General features: G+C 38.8%; 1 protein-coding gene across 2 annotated transcripts; it reads right to left on the reverse strand.

Moving 5' to 3' along the window:
* Positions 1-4,659: 4,659 nt before the first annotated feature.
* LOC148716631 (uncharacterized) lies at positions 4,660-19,228 on the reverse strand. 2 transcript variants are annotated; one of them, XM_088745723.1, is made up of 15 exons: positions 18,254-19,228; positions 17,309-17,336; positions 16,601-16,732; positions 14,968-15,457; positions 14,453-14,732; positions 13,369-13,549; positions 11,652-11,735; positions 11,165-11,383; positions 10,437-10,547; positions 9,346-9,628; positions 8,686-8,974; positions 8,265-8,487; positions 7,561-7,853; positions 6,509-6,689; positions 4,660-6,044 (listed from the first exon to the last, which is right to left on the reverse strand). In XM_088745723.1, exons 4-15 carry the CDS (start codon positions 15,425-15,427, stop codon positions 5,655-5,657), a joined length of 2,994 nt encoding a protein of 997 aa, XP_088601849.1. In that variant the 5' UTR covers positions 15,428-15,457; positions 16,601-16,732; positions 17,309-17,336; positions 18,254-19,228; the 3' UTR covers positions 4,660-5,654. The 2 variants fall into 2 exon arrangements, with proteins under 2 accessions (XP_088601849.1, XP_088601848.1); XM_088745722.1 differs by lacking the exon at positions 16,601-16,732 and having other exon boundaries at positions 18,254-19,227.
* Positions 19,229-20,060: the final 832 nt, after the last annotated feature.

The raw sequence follows: 20,060 nt of genomic DNA on the forward strand, positions 1-20,060 counted from the left end.
CCTGAACCGATTCTGAGTTACACCGCATGGGAAAATTGATAATTGAAAATTTGCTACGAAATACGATATTTGGCTTTTGAAATATTGGTGATTTTTAAAAGCGTTTCGCGAGCTCCAGATTAAGTGAAATAGTCCCGTTTTAGACTTAAACTATACCGAATCCTTCCTATACAAATTTATAAAATTGATAGGGGCTTGCTTTCTCTTGCGCTTTTCATGAGCAAAGTCCATTTGCCAGTTCAGGGCACTGATTCCCGCCATTTTACGGCTACCGACGCTCGTTTCAGTTTTCGTGAATTTGCTAGGATAAAGAAGCAAGTTTGGGGAAAAAAAAACTTTACCGCATTTCTATGTTCACTATAAGGTGTCTTTGGGAAAAATATGAAGGTTTTAAATTTTTCGACCATGTGCCACATTTTACGATTTTCACTCGGTCAATTCACAAAGTCGCTCTTGACATGTTTTCTTTGACATGTTTTTCCTGACATGTTTTCTTTGAACAGGAACAGGAAATTTTCCTGTCCAGATTCCAAGAAAATCTAAATCATCTTTAATTAACAAGCTTCCAATAATAATTCTCTCATGTCGAAAATGTTTGTTTTCCATCTTTCAAAAATCATTGACTGAAAATATGTCTAGAAAGACTTGTGCTGAAACATATTGATTTAGATTTAAATCTTAGAGGGTAATACTGAGGGCTGTAAAGTATAACGTAACAAAAAGATTAAAATAAAAAGCATACCACACGCCTTCCTACTTTCTATGAGTTTTTTTCTTGAAGTCAGTTTCAACGGATTTCACTACGAGAGTTCACTTTTGGACCGGAAGTTGTTTTCACAGATATAGAACAATTTGTAAACATTGAAACCAGCACAATGTTTATTCTACAAGGTAATCAATAATTTCTTATGTTTTAGTCGATGCTTAACGATAATACCAGTGAGTCATCCAGCAGTTGTTTCCGTGTTTCATTTCAACATGACCAAGACAAAAAATTTCCTAGAAGGAAGTTGGTTCTCGCGCTCACGTTTGGTCGTGATTGGTGATTGAGCTGTTGATGAGTTAACGCTTATGTCTGTGTCACTGATGAAGAAAAACCAATTGAGTAGACAAGCTGTCCATACCCGGCTATCTCACGAATTGAAATTGAATGTGCGAAACAAAATTTTAAATCGTATAGAGGAAATCAGATATTTGTTTACAGAATGGTGTGCTGACTTTGTTTACACCAGAATAACGGTGGGTTTCCGTACCCTTTGTCAGAAAACAATTTTGACTCACACTTTTGTTCAATTGTAAACCGCCTTATCTTGATCACTTACCATTAGTTAGAAATTTGTCACAACGGAAGCACCACACAGAGAAAATGGAAATAAATCAGGAGCGAACTCAGAAGCTTCTTCCTTGTGACAAGAGCGATGTCTTAAGCAGTAGTATTAAAATTTCCACGACAAGTCGAGACATGATGCATATTATGTCAACAATGTACCAGATTCGATTTACTTCGTTGCCTTGTTGAAATATTAAACGCAGACAGAGCTCTCAGAAAGATCCACCAAAATGATTGGTCTTGTACGGCTTGATACTGATCGACTTACATGATATGTGTTGGTGTTCTTGCAGTTGCTAGTTGTGCGTGGTATTATCGCTTACATATAAAAGATTTGTAATTTTTTTTTCTAACTTTGGGCCTTGTTCTTTTCAAATTTCAGGGTGTGATAAGAGTTCGGAAGCGAGTCACCCTGATGGTGGTGATTATTAGTGGAATATTTAGAACCTGTTGGGGCACCATCCAAGTGTTGTACAGCTTACTTTACTTTACGTCCTACAAAAGAAGCCCTGTGGTTGTGGCTATTTCTAACGCGATGGTTTTTTTCAAATCCGCCGTCACTACATCTGAAGAAGGCTGGTTTGGCCAGCCGAAATATAGTGCTCCGTCTTAAAACTTATCTACGTTGTATTGGTCTTGCCTCTATATTTATATTCCTTTTTTTTTACGCTCCATCCAGCCAAAACGTCAGGGAGAAAGTGAAGGGAATGATATCTACATGTGAAACCGTGGTTCATCCAACAAGGGAGGGTGAAAACATCGATCCTAACACGACCTCACAGTCGGTGTTCAATACCGTCAATGTCGACACCGTGCTTTAAAATCAGTTATCAATTCTTTAAGTCAAGCTGAAGTCTGATTTATTTGGCAAGGTACAAATTGCGACTTTATCTCACCTTTAAAAATACCTGAATCGGATAGTCATGGATAACGTAAGCATGCTTCGTAGGACAATTCTCATAACATTCATTCTATAACTCCTCTTTATACCAGGCAATAAGATGGGACACAAATCAAGTATCAATAGCAGCAGTTTAAAGGGTATACCAAAAAAAAAACAAACAAAAGCAAAAAAAATAACAAACAAAAGCCAAAACAAAAAAATTAAAAACAAGCAAACAAACAAACAAACAAAAAAACCAAACAAACTATGAGCATTTAATCCGAAAACAAAAGCATATGCAGTGAATATTGCATTTATCACTGATGTTTAGTTCAAAGTCAGGCTAGTTCACAAGCCCCTTGTCGACGTACTATATGTCGAGTATTCTTTTTTGCAGATATTTATGAAAATTTGTATTAAAACAGTTACCCAATTCGGTTTTCGCATGATATCGTGAATTATCAAGCCTCGTGTCTGTGCTATCTGCCTCCTTATCCCTGCCATGAAACACTTATCATCAAGCAAGTGTTTTACCTGTTTTAATGGTTTAACGTCATCCCGAAACCAAAACATAGGCCAGTTTTTGTGAGAAGTTCATTACAAGTACCAGCACCAGTAGCGTAGCTTCATTTTCTGCAGAGAAACACACACACAACCCAGAATTCCTCCACTCGCTCTGACGAGCTGGCGATAGCTAATCACCTCCGAGAATTTTGTCATAGTTTTGATCAATCTAAAAAGAGCAGAAAGTTGAAATCGTGCTCGGGTACTAAAACATTGGTGTCCTTATAAAAAACTATATTCTGTACCGTCGGTGTTAGGAAAGAACTGGGCAGAACCTCTTTTCAAGTTTTCTCCTATAAAATAAAATAATTTCACCACCTTTCGTTCTCGTTAGGTTCTAGAACATTGCGTGGGTGTCACGCACATTATCTGCACATCACAACATGGCAAATTCCGCTGATCCCTTCTGCACGAGGTGGAGTCGCGTTCATTGAAAGTTTAGGGTGAAAGTCTCTGCTCTTCTTCTTGAACTTTTGCTGCTTTTTTACAAAGTCAACAAACTTACTGTTAACAATTGTTAAATATATATATATATATATATATATATATATAAAACAAATCAAATCATGATGATCCTAATGAGAGAAACTATAATTTGTTACAGAAGCTGCTTCGGTTTTCGTCGAGAAAGTTATCAACTTTTTTGTTGTGATAATCTTGTGCCCCGAGTTTCAAATGATACAATTGGGAGAGTAGGGAAACGTTTGCCTTTAACATCAGCATGTGAACAAAGTTGTGATGTTAAAATCTAAAGCTTTGCGGACGCTAAGTATTTATGTGAAATAATAATAGAACGTTACCAGTCTGATATTATACAATTGTTTGTTTTAGAACACCTGTATTAACCAGAGATAACAGAGAGGCTATGATTTTGTGCAAATCTATCATCCGTGTGAACGTTTCTTTCGCTCTTTTTCTCTACAAAGCACTCATCAAACCATTCTAGCCCAGTAAACTCGGCGACCACTAACACAATCTCTTCGCACGTCTTAGCGACAATTCAGTAACGCGGCTGGGGCAAGGCTTTTGACTTTCTTATGGCATTTTTGAGGCGAAAGACTGGAACTCTTAAATAAACATTTACTGAAAACTATTCTTGAAGTAAAACCAGCTTATACGAGATGCTGTTCCATAGTCTAATAAGCCTTGTTATCTGAAAGGAATACTTTACATCTCAACTTCGTTCATAAGTCCTTCCAAGAGGCCACACCTAGTTTACCTGTTAAAATCATCAGTTTCCTCATTGAGCCTTCTGATATGCAGTTTAAGTTTTGTTTCAGTACTGCCCTATAAGGAAGTGACACCTGTGATAATATTCTTGCGCGGAATTTGTTTTGTCCCCTCTTCCGATTTTTTAAGAAAATCACCGTTATTCTGATGAGGTCAGACCCACACCATCCTGTTTTCAAATTCAGGCTTAAAAAATATTCAATTTCCCCAAAACTATTTCAACTTTTTTTCATGATTTTCAAAGCCAAAAAGCCGCGGTCTCACTGAATATCTTTGTCCAAGCGACAGAAAAAAATTCGGCGTTGTTGGTGTAAAAATACATTATGGCAAATTTTTTTTAAAAAAAGTACCTTTCTATAACATCAATGAAATGGATAGACATTCTAGTCTTCTCGGATAAGGACGAATAAATGGAGGTCCCGTCTCCTGCAGGGTTAGGGGTAGGAGACGTTAATTTCCCACGCACGAGATTACTGTGTGATGGATATCCTCCCCTGGGGTGAGATGTGTGGGGGGAAAAGGTGAGGTAGTTGCATAGACTAAAGCGGCTGCCAGAGGCGCCTGATAATGCTGACATCCGATCTCAACCTTAGTAACACTGTAGACCTTAGCAATTCAGCCTATGCTGCTATTAAGGTATCGAATCATTCACTTTCAGAAGTGAAAACGTTTTATTTGCAACTATGGCTACTTAGTGGCGTAGGTGTACACACGCAAGATTTTTTCTTATACTCCATTCACAGCAATTAAAGCTTAGAAATGTGCTAAACCTGCTTTGATAAACATGGTTCAATTTGTTCTCTTGATATAAGCTACTTAAAGAGGGGGGCTTTGGGATTTTCGCTTTTGACTGTTTTTTGGATAGGGTTTTCGGTTTTTGGGCCAAAAAGGTTCGGTTTTTCGGTTTTGATGCTCAGAGCAGTTTGCGGATTTTACGTGTTTTTGCATTCGGTTTTCACAAAAACTCTGATGTGGTTTTCGGTTTTTCCTTTTTGACCCCTTTAAAGGTGAAAATGTAGCGGTTTTGTCAGGTTTGCATGCGGTTTTAGGTTTTACTGCCTTTTTTTCGTCAGTTTCTTCTCCGGTTTTGCGGTTTCCCAGAGGCCCCAATGCCCCCCTCCTTAAACTGAACTTTGTTGACTTCAAATCTAACGCCCTGAAAGGAAAAGTTAGTGATTTCTTGAATCTTATGAAATGTCTAGTTTTCTAGTTCTTCGTTTCTGATTTTCATTTAGTTAAACTTGGTTTTAACTAAACATGTGCTGCTGATGAAAATCGGGTCCTACTCTGCAGACGCTGAAGCATTACATAAAAAAGACGATTTAATTCTCAATCATCAAAGCTACGTTTTCATTATTTTTTTTACCTAAAAGACTTTTTAGGATAGTAACATCCTTCGAAAACTAACTGTTTGAGTATTCTTTTGAATAATTTGCCATCATACTATTCTAAATGCTTTTATCTACTGCCATATCTTATTAAAAATATTTTTTGACTGGGATCAACACCAATTTTTTTCTTTTAACCACTTTGTGCAAAATTTTGCGAGTCTTCACTTTAAATGCCTACAAATGTACTTCGCTCGTTGCATTCGTGCAATGCACTGTTCCATTTTCGAGTTAAAAAGCGAAAGGAAAAAAAAATCAGTCAGGCTCTAGGGATGGGAGCGTGCTCCTCGTAAGAGTCCACAGGGCTGTAAACAACATCTTGATAACCAAACGCCACGGGGCCGCCAACTTCCAATCCCTGCGGGGTGGTCCACAATGAAGAGCAGGGCATGGCGACTACAGCCACACGGAGACCATAACGAACCTCCTCTGTTGTGATTGGCTGGCCTGTATCTTCATCAACTAAGGTGATCAGATCAGGAACTGTGGCCAGAATACTCTTAGTTCCGTCAGGTTTGGCGACGAACGCCACGTAGTTTTCATTCTGAAATTCTATGCTGAGGCTTTGATCGATAAATTTCCCTGAGCCCTCGATGTTTAACTTTCCTTTGTTAAAGGCGCCTTCAGTTACGCGGCTAACATCAGCTATCTATATACAAGAAAAAAACCCCCAAATGTCAAATTATCATTACTGCACAGGTTTTGAGAGGCTTTCAGGGGTTGTTTTACCCAACAAGTCGGTGGACAAAACAACATTATCAGTACAAAAGTCATAGAATCTGACCGAAAGCCTAACAAACACCAGACGGATCAAATTTAAGGGTGCACCTGTTCCTATTGTTAGGCATTACACTTCTTGACTGCTATAAGAAAATGCTTGTCGATTCTAAGCAGTTAGCTTTGTATCCTTGTTTTCTTGAGCTGAGGGAGGAGGAGGTGGGGGAGGGGGAGCGTGGAATGGCGAAAGGAAAGACACCTGAAATGCCAGCCTTCCATTCGCTTTGATCAACCTTACTGTTACTATCGAATTACTAATAAACGACGCTTCGAAAAAATAACAAAGAAACAAACAAAAACAAAGAACAAAAACGAAGGCAGGGGGAAAGATCGCACCTTGCCAACAATTAAGAGTTTCCCATTTTCGTGCTGAAGAATACTATCCACGGGGGACGCCTTATTGTGTCTTGCACGAAGCACAGTGTTCCCCAGGCGCCATGTTCTACTCAAGGTATGCAAAGCACATTTTTCTTGCACATCTTTCCAATCGAGGACAAATGTAAAGCCAACCATACAGCTGAGGAGTAAATGATGACAAAAATAATAACACTAGTAAGAATAATTATAAACATCATTTATAAAAAGCACAATTTATTTACAAAGAAAAGAGACAATGTTGTTGCGACGTAGATAGGAAGTAAAAGGTAGTAGTGCCCATCACACCTGTAATGACAACAGATTTAATTCTCTCTCTTATCATGCCTTTAACATCAGCAGGTGTTAAAGATGCTAATTTCACATTTTTGGGTATTCTTTCTAATTGTAAAGAGATCAACTGTCCTCTACAAGTTTCACAAAAAGCAATTTATCGTTTGGCCCAAGACACAAGATCACAACAGTCAAACGCCAGCGTATATGCGAACTTTGTAATGACTTGGTAGCGTGCTTTCTCAGAACCAAGAGCGAATTACAAACAACCACTTAAGCCAAAAAGTCAAGTCGAGGTGTTTGAAAATCCTAAACTTTTTTGCTGAAGCTCAAAACAGATTGGTAAATCAAAGGTATCTCCGTATTTTAATGAGTTTTGTGTTCGAAAAGCTTCCAGTTTTCCAGTTTCCTTTAACAAATTTCTATTACCTGTGAGACAGCAGTTTTTCCTGTCTTCTTTTTAAGTATTTCGCGGTAAATTGGCGCGCAACCGGCCAAAAATGGATCCCCTAGCGCATGTCCGACGTTTCACCGCTGTGTTACGAGAAACTGATAATTCAAATCAGACAATGAACATTTAGCTTCCTAGCATGCTCCAGCCGCACAAAATACGCTGCACAAATCACGCGTGACTTTTTGAAGCTCATGTTAAACTACGGAATGAAAGAAAAGGAGTAAAGGAAAGCAGCACAGTAGCCTCTGAATTTCTACTATTAGCAAAACGGAAGTTCTTTATTTACCCCATCTCTACTGTTTTAATCCTTAGAAAGCCTTCCAAGTGCTTTGGCGTTTCTGCAAAGGTCAACGCAACTACATTTCCTTTCTCATCCCCCACAGCTGCAGGGTATGGGAGGCTGCCATAAACAAACGGCAAAAACATCTGCAACTCAGGAAAAGCTCGCCCCATGCCATCTGCGTCCACAATGGGGAGTCCCAGTTCTGCACCAGCCACTAAGGGCTCGATAGAGTTGGCACCTCCTATCTCGGCACACACGACTGCGACGACTGCGACGACTTTACTTTTCGATTCAAGCTGTTTGAAAGCAAATAAAAAATGAAAAAAGTGAACTTAAGACATGACTTTGCTGTAAAAAGTTGTGAAATAAAATACCAATACCTCTTAAAAAGAGTGCAAGGTGAAAGGTGAAGTTTATTAGTATTCCCCGAAAAGACCCGAAAATATTTGCAGATGTCAATCCGAAGGTAGCAAATTCTACTAATTCATTCAGAATTCAAGCGTTGGTCTAGTCTAATGATCATATCTTACCCTCGCACAAGACAGTTTTCACCTATAACACCTGAGCCAACAGGGCAGCAGGTAAGCTGTTCTTCAAGAGTACACCAATTGCACAATTTGTAAAAGGATCGTTTATTAGAGTTTGCATGGCGAACTGCTAAACTATCCAGGAAAAGTCTATGGCAGAAAGCTTTCTCCAGCCTGTACCTCACTTTTAGAAGACATCCAGTCTTGAACATCTTTCGCTTCCCTGATTCCATCCCCATTGTCATGTTCATTAATAGCACCACCAGCCCTTAAAATTGCTGAAGCTGCCTCCACAGCTGAGATACTTTCTCGTCCACTAAAAAGCTTCTCAATCAAGATAACAGGGGCACCCATGAAGGCTGGAGTTATTACGTTACCCGTCAATTCAGGAGTTGATCCCAGTCTGAAACAAAGGAAGTGAAAAGAAATAAGACTTTCAAATCAGAACATAAACAATGGTTGCCAACATTTAATTTTCCTGCTCTTCCCTCGCCTCCCCCTTTCCCAAACTTACATTCCCCATGAAGTTATTAAGTAAACATTCACATTTTCTTCACCATCAACGCCAGCCTTATTCCTGTAATCATCATCCTCAACTCACCTGTTCGGATGCACTACACGAATCTCCTTCTTATTCTTAATGAGTTCCAGCGCTCTCAGTCTCCCAAGATAAGGACTGCCTCCTCCACCACATCCCATGATACCTGCTCCGATGGCGATACACTCGATATCAAATTTGTTCAGAATCCAGTCACCTGTTGCCGGGTCTACATACGGATCACTAAACACAATGGCGTCCTCGTCTTGTGCGCTCGACTGCTGTGCCTCTTCAGAGACTTCTTTGAAAGGTGAAAGTTTTTCACTCGATAAGATGCTAGATATCTTTAATCCTAAGAAAAGGGAAAAAATTAGTAATTAGAATAATAAATATATTAACTGCTCTCTGGCTACCATTAAAGATACTGATTGGTGATCCCAAGAAACTTACTCGGAATTATTTTTATTTTTATCTCACGACAAAAGCAGAAAAATCAAAGAATCGAAGGCTTTTATAAAAATTAAAATCGGGGAGTTCGCCCCATGTGGTGCCATTTGACAGGACGAGAAGTTTCAGGTTTCTATGGGTATGCAAGTACAAATGCAATAGATTTTTTACCAATCATAGCACTCGTTGTATCTAAGTTTTGTTATAATTATATATATTCTACTTTACAAGAAAGTTTTCTATATTTTTGTAGCAGACATGTAGTGTGATGATTACCCATCTCCGATAATTCATCAATGCTGTTTGCTTTGCACTCAGCCAAATCTCCAACCACTTTCAGGTAAAATCGTACTACATTTCCAGGCAGATAAGCCAGCGGAACCTCCTCTTTGTCGATAACTTCCAAGGTTTGTTCGTCAGCTCCAGCCTCCACTGCTCTTTTACGCGCCCCTCGCTCGGCCTCCTCCCATGCATTTTCACGGGTTGTGTTTTTCAAAGTGACTACATGATCAAATGTACCACTGACTTTACTTAAGGCAGCGCCAACGGCATTTGCAACCTATAGCATTAATGGTACACAAATGATCGCTCCTAACACACAAGATAGCAAACAGTGTGGGGAGAAAAGAGCTATGATAAGTAACTCAGTCGACATTTTTCATTGTGGATCCAAGATATGACTTTTTCATCATAAATGACATTTCTGCGTCTTTTGTTCATCCGTTTAGTGACGAAGGGCTAAGGCTCGAAACGTCAGCTTTTTAACTCTTTACGGTGGCCAATTTACAAATTCAACTTAGTTGATATTACCAAATAGGTAGAAAAGGGTTAAGTAACCCAGTTGACATTTTTCATTGTGGATTCAACATATATGCCTTTTTCATCGTGAATGAAGTTTCTGAGTCTTTTTTTCATTAATTCAGTGACTCATTCTCACATTCAAGCTCACAAGATAGCAAACAGCGTGGGGAGAAAAGAGCTATGATAAGTAACCCAGTTGACATTTTTCATTGTGGATTCAAGATATGACTTTTTCATCATGAATGACTTTAGAAGACGTGACCCAAGTCCAGGGAAAGGATGTAGAAGAGAGAGCGAATGATATGCCTGTTCTTATCAACGCAAACTGACTTTTACCTGATAGTTTGGAGGACAAAATACTTTTTTCATCGTGAATGACGTTTCTGAGTCTTTTTTTCATTAATTCAGTGACTCATTCTCATATTCATCCTCCGGTCATGATAGAACCCTTCCAGATGATTACCCATTCAGGCTCTCTTTAGAAGACGTGACCCAAGTCCAGGGAAAGGATGTAGAAGAGACAGCGAATTATATGCCTGTTCTTATCAACGAAAACTGTCTTTTACCTGATAGTTTGGAGGACAAAATACTTTTGATGCTCCTTTCAATGTCTGTGACAAATCCACAAGAACGCTCCCTCCACCAACAAGGATAACAGGCTGGTCCTCACCGCTGAACTGTTTACGAATACAGGATCGGCATTAATATTCTCATTACTAACCCAGTACTTACGGTCCTGCACGCTGTAAACTTTCATCCGATCAAGCATTGTCGGAAGTGAAAATTCAGATTTCCAACTAATCTTACCTCATTACTTTCTTGACGGCCAATAATAATTTCAATCTTATGGATAAATCAATTTAACCTGGTTGTGTTCGAAAAATAGATTTGAGTTTGACAGCATTTTCTTTGCTTTCAACCATAAAATCTAACTTCTGTTACCAGCCTACTTAGTAACATCAGAGGCTCCAGCGGTCTACCATCACCTGTAAAACCTCTCATCGCCGTCTGCTGAGCCTGCGAGCAGGCTCTCGTGTTTGGATTTGTACACAGCCGCCAACTACACCATCGGCAGCCAAAATTATTCATTTTGATTGGCCGAGAGAAATGCATTCAGTTTCTCTTAAAATAATATGCAGAAGAGAGGTCATACTGAGCAGAAATAGGAATTCAGTGGAAAAATCGTAATAAGCCTTTAAGCCAGGCTACAAACTTTATTGCTGCTAACAAAGTTATAAAAAATATAAAATGATTGTATAATTTATATGTATTTTAAATGACATTTATAAGATACCTTGACCAAGTCAATTGCGGCTTCAATCTTTCTCTTGATCTCCGCCATTGCTCCATCCTTAACAACCTCTGGAATGTCCTTAGTTCTTTCCTTATCTCCAATCTCACAGAGGCCAAAAGCAACAGCTATGTCAGTAGATGTTATTATCTTCCCTCCAAAAACCAAAGCTTCAGTCATCAACTTGTATGCAACGCTTGATGGGCCAACTGTGATTACCTCCTGAGGGAATAAAAAATTATGTTGTAACATTCCTTTAATTATTTGTGGGAAAATATCTTGAGTTTGCTGTGATCGTGGGTAAAGCTTTGGCAAGGCTACACATTTATCAGCACATACCTATGCATATAATGAACATTAAATTATCACGTTTTATGATTTAAAACTGCTCACCGTACAATGACAGTATTTTTTTTTTTTAAATATACTTTTAACAATAGAGCCTCCCTCCTTCTTGCGGAACCTTTTTTTAACAATGTTAACGACAAACCTGCGTCTGTTCTATGACTGATCCTCCTCCAAGTCCCACACTTAGCACATCAGGCATTTGGAAGTTGGTGTTAACTCCTCCAATCTAGATTTATTTACAAGTAAATGATGCACATGGAGTTAAAATATAATAAAGCCTAGTCTAAAATATCCGTAATAGCTGAAGGCTGATAATCTAACCAGTGAACCGATTTTTACTCAGACATAGAAAACAGCCAACCCTATCGCTTAGCGTGGCTGCAAGTCTGAACGAATAGTAGGTTGAGTATTAACTATCAACCATTTCAGGTCACAGTTCAACTAACCTATTGTTTCCAATTTGATTTTAATTTGTTAGGTTCATAATCCACTGTAAGTCTAACGTTGGTTATTTTGTAAAATCGAGACGTTGGCGCGCGAGGCGGTGCTATCGTAAATACAAAGCCGTCATCGCGTGAGAGCAAATTGCTACAAATGTTCGCTTCTGCGTCGATGTTTACATGAAAAGTCGCTTTCGAGGATTCAAAGTCTTAAGAGTGTTAACGTGCCTTTACTTCGATTAGATAAAAGTTTGAAAAGATAGATCTAATTTGCGACCTAATCAACGCAAAGGAAGTTTGAAGTCCAAAGAAGGTTTACGTTATTTGCCGGATGGCGCGGATGCAGAGAAGAGGCCCAGCGTTAGCAACCATCCTAAAGGTCAAATGAAAGGTAAGGTAATTTTCATCACAATTGGTTCTTTTTAGTTACGTGGAGATAAAATGAAATGGCTTGAGAGCAGTGATCAGCTTTTAGTTCACGGAATAAATCAATTGAATGGATCGAGTTTGGAATACGCCGCAGTATCACAGAGCGGCGGAAAAGCAGTTTGCCAAAATATAACCTCTAGTTTTTTCTTTACAAGATACATAACTGCTTTGCTCGAAATAGAAGGGCGAGCAAATTCCATATGGGGCAGACGAAGCGATATCGTAACCTAACGTCTCGTAAAAGATTGATCTGTCAAGGAAACTTCTCCGGTTTGACGAGGACACGCAACCAAGTGAAATCTCTCCAAGCATACGTCTTCTTTTCAGATAAGATACAGTGATACAGTGCATTAGTCGAATTGTTGTGTATTAAGACAGTGAGATTTGTTCATCAATAAACTATTTTGTCGTTATTTATGCGTGTTTTATGAGTTGTACGGCCGAAGTAGAAGGCGGTATTTTTTAGTAAAGAAAGACAGACAGCTTACAAATTTAAAATCAATTTTTCTGTAATATTAAAAAAACATTACTGTACCACCAATTAGAATGTTCGAGAACTTGTTCCAAAGTGTTACAGTAGAAATATGCTCCAATTTTAAAACTGCACGGCTGAGCTCAGTTTCTTAAGAATTAATCTCCAGAAAAATGGCCCTATCTAAATTAGCTAATCTCCCCGTAACGAGTCACAATCTTAATACTTAATAGTTGATCATTAACTTTAACTTAAGATTATCTAAAAAAAAAAAAAAAAAAAATCAATAATTGATCTACATTATTGAGAGACCTGTCACAAGGATGGCAGTCTTTATTACATAACTTTTCCATATTAGCTAGGTTACCGGCCTTGGCAAATTCAAGCATAACTGAACTAAACTCCCAAGGTGTATTGTTATAATTAATGATTACTACTCTCAAGTTTTTCCTGAATTTAATCACAACATACTGTAAATATGACATTTAATGTTTACAGTCTTCGAAATTTTACTCAACCTTAACTCTGGCAGAAGCTTGTCTCGGAAATCCCCCTTTAAGCACTCCTACATCAGTAGTGGTTCCCCCAATGTCAATAACAATCGCATCTTGCACACCTGACAGGAATGCTGCTCCTCGCATGCTGTTTGTTGGGCCTGATGCAAATGTTAACACAGGAAGGTGTAGAGCTTGCTCTGCACTATAAAAGTAAATACAGAGACATAAGTTATTTCCATGTATACTGCCTCGTATACATGGAAATAACTCATACAACACAAAGTCTATAAAATCCACAGTAAATTTGAGGAACTTTCTAACTTTGCAAGCTTCCAGCTTGTCTCACACATGTTACTTACATAAATGTAACCAATAAACTTTAGATATTTGGAGCAGTTGAAACAAAAAGCCCTGAGACTTCAAAAGAGTCTTAAGAATCACTGTAATTGCACTGGTTAATATTAATACATGTTATCCCCCATGAATATCAATACATGTAAGAGTTGGCATTTTGAGCAAAGAAAGGACAAAGACAAAAATAAATCTTTGAGGAGATTTGTTAAACATAGTGATTGTAAAATTATAATTATTACTTACTGACAGCTGATAAAACTAATGGTCTTAGGAAAATCTAGAAGATTATGCTCATTATTTTCAATAAAATTATAAGAATGCAGATTACCCCACATGTATTATTAAAAAAAATACAATGTTCCTCCTGAATGCCTCCTGGATGGCTAAATATTAATTAACAATTTCTCTCAATATCTGAACAACCTCTTCTATCATAGTTCAACATATGTAAGTGTGAATTAGCTGGTCTTCATGTTTTCACATTTTAGTTTCCACTGTATGCACAATCATGAAGAAACCTGCAGTAATGCATAAAGCCAAAACAGGATTAAAATACCAATTAATAGTTACATAACCGTCTATGAGTGTACCTAAAACTGAGGATCCAAAATACTTATAAGAATATCTCCCTATACACTGAAATTGTGTACATGTACTTTCAAAAGATATCATGTGACTAAATAAAGACCACCAGTGACTAAATAACAAGATGACTCTCAGTCAAAGTTAATGGTACAATAAAGCAACGTACCTTATTATGGTGCCATCATTCTGCGTGAGATAAAAGGGACATTTCAAGCCAAGGGTTGTCAAAGCGTCACAAAATGCCGCCACAGTCTTTTTGCAAAGTGGCTTTAGACTCTCATTAAGAACAGCTGCATTCTCCCGCTCTAGCAAGCCTATCAAGCCCACTTCATGAGAGAGTGTCAGACTCATATCTGGATGGGCAGATCTGATAATGTCAGCTACTTTAACTTCTTGTTCTTTTGAGGCAGGAGAGAAAACTCCAACAATGACAGCATTTCTTATTCCTTAAGAACACAATAAGATACATCAGGTAAACCACTTGAATGTTGAAATAAACATAACAATAATAGAAAGAGGATTTCAGTATAGCCCCATGTCCATGTGAGCTCATCCACTCCACAATTTAGCAGGCATGCATCCTTCTTCCAACAGTGAAATTAATGATGCTCAGAGAAGGAGAAATCAAGTAGTAATTATTACTGAAGGCAAGGTAATTCAAGTGAACTGTAGACCACAGACCTGCTAAGTGTACTTCATTAGCAATCCTCTTCACTTCTTCCTCATCAACATCAGTTATACATGAACAGTCATACTGAAATCCTCCATTGAGGAAAAAGTGCATTCCACCAACAACATTCCTCAGATCAGCAGGGAAATCACACAAAGGTGGGATGGCTCTAGTTGCTGGTCCACACAACCTTAGCACAGCCACTTTGGTGAGGAACTTCCTCTGGACCACAGCATTCACAAAATGAGTGGTGCCAATGTTTACCCTAGCCACATGTTGAGTTGGATTGGGTTGATATTCCTCTGGAAGCTGGCTCAATGCTGATTGGATGGCTTCAGAGATACCAGAAGTCACATCCTCAGTGGTTGGAACTTTAGCTGAGCAAAGCACCTCCTTCATTCTAAGGACCACAGCATCAGTGTTTGTGCCACCAACATCAACACCAATATAAAGCCACTGCATGGTGGACATGTTAATTAAGGGTTTTATGTATAGACCTCACTGAAAGAAACAACATTATTGTCTTAATTGTCTTTGTTTGCTCATTGGTTGAGCAGATAAGGCCAGCAACTATTAGCAGAACTAAATTTTAGCAATTTGAGTATAGCATGTTTTCAGAATCAATGCATCACTGCTACCCAACTTTGAAGCACTTATATGACCATGCAATTGTGACTAATACTGAGAGGTTACCAATCCTACAGACCAGGAAACCTGTATGGATGGATTAGTCCAACTGCGGATCTAGGGGAGGGAGCTGGGGGGCCCGGCTCCCCCTAAATTTGGATAAAAAAATAATGCAGAGGAGAAAAAAGCTGATAGGTGTACCCATACACACAAAAAAGCACCCCCCTTTTAGCTCAAGGTCTGGATCCACCATTGTAGTTAGTCCCTATCTGTCATCTACACCTGATTATGGTTAAACGAGACATTACAGTAGAATAGTAAGACAGTATAATTAATTAGGTAATGTCATTATTCAATAAGGATTACACATAAATGTTAAAAAATAATATGCCAGGGGCATATTACATGTACAAAAAAAGAGATAAACTATGGATATAAGAATAAAACATATGGGCCTGTTTATATGAAGGTGGGGGACCCCAGGCAGGTGCAGTAACCCACCTAGCTGTAGTAAAAAATAACTCGCCTTTACTTACAATACCACTATCCCAGGGTCCCAGGGTGAGGTTGTTGGCATGCTTGTTTGTGTAACATGAACATGACCCCAGCTAGGTGGGTTACCCCACCTTGGGATGGCAAATTTGACATGGGTTACTCTGCTTGGAACACCAGGCAACCCACCAAGTGGATTACCCCACCTATCATGCAATTGTGATCAAGATAAAACAGTAGATTATATTCTTAGACAGGTAGGTTTAACTTAGTAACACCACCTATTGTTAGCATTCTGTGTATACAGTTATAAATTCATTGTGTGCTTTGCGTACATTAGAACTGAGAATGACAGAAGAACTGCAGAAACATATTTTTTAAAAAAAAGGTCATGTATTTTCTTAAAATCTCAACATATGTCTGCAGCTAAGATTTGTGCTGTATAAAGGTCAAATTGTCCAAAAAATTAATATAGTGACAGCATTTTGAGGAGGCAGCCATGCATCTGTTCTAATGTGGACTAACGATTTGTGTCACTTGAGGGCACAGCAGCACGAAGGCAAAGATGAAAGTGAAAATAAGCTTTATTCTGTTGACCCCTTCCTTATAGGGGCTTCTTCAGTGACAATTAAAGTTAACAACACCATGCATCGAGTACTGTAAAAAAAAAAAATTGCAATGTAAATATAAAAAATAGAGTGATTACAAGCTAAAGAGGCCGATTCAGAGCCACCCGACATAAAGCACAGAGGTGCAACTCAGTTGTTTGGGACTACACCATTTAATGACTGCCAGAACTGCTCCTGGAGCTCACTTTAAATCTGTGTTTAAAAGGCATGACTAAGCTGCTTTACGAAGTTAAATGAATCATCTCACTAGTTCCATATATACAAGGAAACAATTCAATCTAAAATTATATGTTCTCTGTCCAGAAACAGTTTTAAAAAGTGGAAATTGTTTGGAGCCACAAGGTGTGCTATGAGTTATCTCCCCTCTTCTTATAAACTGAGCAGACAGTCGTGTATTTCGAAGCTAAAATGGAGTCTTGGTATAATTGAGATTGAACTAAGGGGATCCAATGATGATATGATGATGAAAAAAAAAAACAATATCTGTATCGTCAAAAATGTAAGCGAAGATTGAATTTTAAATTTAATTCTTAAAGGAATGTTTACGCAACTTAAATTGTTTTTCTAATATTATGCAGCCTTCGCCTGACTTTCTGACACTCACCTCTCAAAAGACCAGATTTCTGTCACACCTGCAATTTGGATCAGAGTAAAACTAAACTTCTGAACTCAACTACTACGTGAAAACCCCTCCAATAAAACCTTCACTTGTTGTTCCACAGGTGACCCAGGATCACTATTTGTGTCACATGCACATGGTTAAAATAGAGAGAACATATTGTTACGAGGATCGAATTATTTTTACTGAATCTGTCACGCAATCCCAGACTTTTCTAGAATTATTTATAGTCTGTAATATTCCAGAAACTTCTTTCATGTGACTTAGCAGTTTCCAAAAATAGTACAACTTGTAATACGCTATAAATAGTAATAGAACATTCTAGAGAACTAAAGTAAATGTATAAAAGCTGGCTTGTGAGAAGTACAAAAAAGATTTGCCCGAGGGCTTACCCTCGTGGCTTGCTGACTGAACTTGTGGAAGCTATGATATGACAAGGCTATGACCCTTTGACCTTGCGATATCCGAAGAGAAGAAAGAGATGAAAAAGACGATAGTCGAGAGAGGAAGAAGATAGAGAATATAGAGTTTACTATGGAGTCCTCCGGAAGAGTTTGTGTACAAGGAAAGGATGCGATAAATCAAGAAAGCCAAGCGCTGTGGTCTTCAGTCGGCGGATGTTGGAATTGGAAGTTGAACAAGACGATGAACACCTACACGGCATGAAGGATTGTAAGCCTGCTTTATGAACTGCTTAACTTAATCTCTAACCTAAGTAAATTAGACGATGTAAAACTAATTAAATAGTTAAAATGGGTAACTGCTTGTTGTTACATTTTTGTTGCGTGCCATATATCGTACTCGGGAGTCTATTTTCATATATGCTTTGTTAGCGGACATTTCTTGGTCATTCGTGCACGTAACAATATGGGGTGAAGTTTAGGTCTGGGAATTTGCTTGAAAATGGAAATAAAAATCAGTGAAACTTACCACGTGGAGATTTGTTGTTGGCCAGCCGTCTACCCATCCTCGGAGACCCAGGGGCTGAGTCGATTTCAAGTTAGGGCATGAAGAGCCCCTGGGGACATTGCCTTACAAGACTAGTTCCAAACGGTCGCAGTCGTTCTGCCATCTGATTGGTGCCAGAAAATCTTTGTGTTTTTCTGCCCAATCAGAGTGAAGTGTGCTTTAGAGTCCTTTCGTGTGTTTTAACACGGACATATACTAGTAGCCCAGTTGCTCGCTACGTTTGTTTGGACCGTGCGACAGAGATTTGCTTGAAGTGAAAAGTTTCAGTCTCGGCACACAACGTAAGAGAAATCGATCAGATTGTCCGCGAAAATCTTACCGGAAATTATACTGAATACTTTCGCAGGTATCACCAGAGAACGTGTTTTAAAGTTTGCGAGGTTTGTATACCACACGATGGTTGCAGTCATTGATATTTCGCTTTAAACGATAAACGAGATTTAAGCTTAAATCTTTCTAGATTTTTTGCATAATTTGCTTTGACTGAAACTTTGCCAATCCCGTGAAGTTATTTCGTCGCACGGGCCACGCAGGTATGTCGAGCAACTGGTACTTGCGCAACTTTCTGTGCATGTCAAAATCTAATCTCATCTTCGCTCGATAAAAAAGAAAAGCTAAGCGTGGAAACATTTGCTTATTAGATGTGGGTAGATGACCCTGTACTACTAAGCTGACATTTGCAATAAAGCAAACCCGCCCTTTCCATCCAATATTTCTTGGTCTTTGGTTTTGTTTTTCCCACTGAAAACAGCATCGGATCGATTCCCAATGATCAAAGGTATTTAACTTGGTCTTCAAAATTCGACAGACTGAGGTGAAATGACAATGACCAAGGGAATAGAGGAGAATCCGTGGCCTACCTAGCTCAAGAATTTCAACACTAGATAGCAGTCGAAAGATTAAGCTCTTTCCAAACCCCTTCGGTAACTGCCCGAAAACATCTCTCCTTCCCACGATGTTCTTGTTAATAAGTTTTTGTTCAGATTTTAATTAGCTAACCGGAAACACAGCTAAGCTTTCTCTTAGTAGTTGCTGGAAGTCGTCCACGAACTTAACGTTCTCTGTAACCTTGGCCGTATTGTGAACGACTTTACTACTCAGATTAGATTTTGGCGGGTAGAGAAAGCAGAAAGCTACGTAGGCGAAAGAGCCAGTTGCTCGACATACCTGCGTGGCCCGTGCGACGAAATAACTTCACGGGATAGGCAAAGTTCACAGCAAATTATGCAAAAAATCTAGAAAGATTTAAGCTTAAATCTAGTTTAACGTTTAAAGCGACATATCAATTGACTGCAACCATCGTGTGGTATACAAGCCTCGCAACACGTTCTCTAGTGATACCTGCGAAAGTATTCAGTATAATTTCCGGTAAGATTTTCGCGGACAATCTGATCGATTTCTCTTACGTTGTGTGCCGAGACTGAAACTTTTCACTTCAAGCAAATCTCTGTCGCACGGTCCAAACAAACGTAGCGAGCAACTAGGCTACTAGTATATGTCCGTGTTAAAACACACGAAAGGACTCTACAGCACACCTCACTCTGATTGGGCAGAAAAACACAAAGATTTTCTGGCACCAATCAGATGGCAGAACGACTGCGACCGTTTGGAAATAGTCTTTCAAGGCAATGTCCCCAGGGGCTCTTCATACCCTAACTTGAAATCGACTCAGCCCCTGGGTCTCCGAGGATGGGTAGACGGCCGGCCAACAACAAATCTCCACGTGGTAAGTTTCACTGATTTTTATTTCCATTTTCAAGCAAATTCC

The sequence above is a fragment of the Stylophora pistillata genome, chromosome 14 (genome assembly GCF_964205215.1).
Source record: "Stylophora pistillata chromosome 14, jaStyPist1.2, whole genome shotgun sequence".
Taxonomy (NCBI): domain Eukaryota; kingdom Metazoa; phylum Cnidaria; class Anthozoa; order Scleractinia; family Pocilloporidae; genus Stylophora; species Stylophora pistillata.

Coding starts and splice junctions, on each gene's coding strand:
- LOC148716631 (XM_088745723.1), bottom strand. CDS start 15,427: ATGTCCACCATGCAGTGGCTTTATATTGGTGTTGATGTTGGTGGCACA. Junction 13,550..14,452: donor AATGATGGCACCATAATAAG/GTACGTTGCTTT, acceptor TTACTTTTATAG/TGCAGAGCAAGCTCTACACC. Junction 6,690..7,560: donor ATTAAAACAGTAGAGATGGG/GTAAATAAAGAA, acceptor TTTACTCCTCAG/CTGTATGGTTGGCTTTACAT.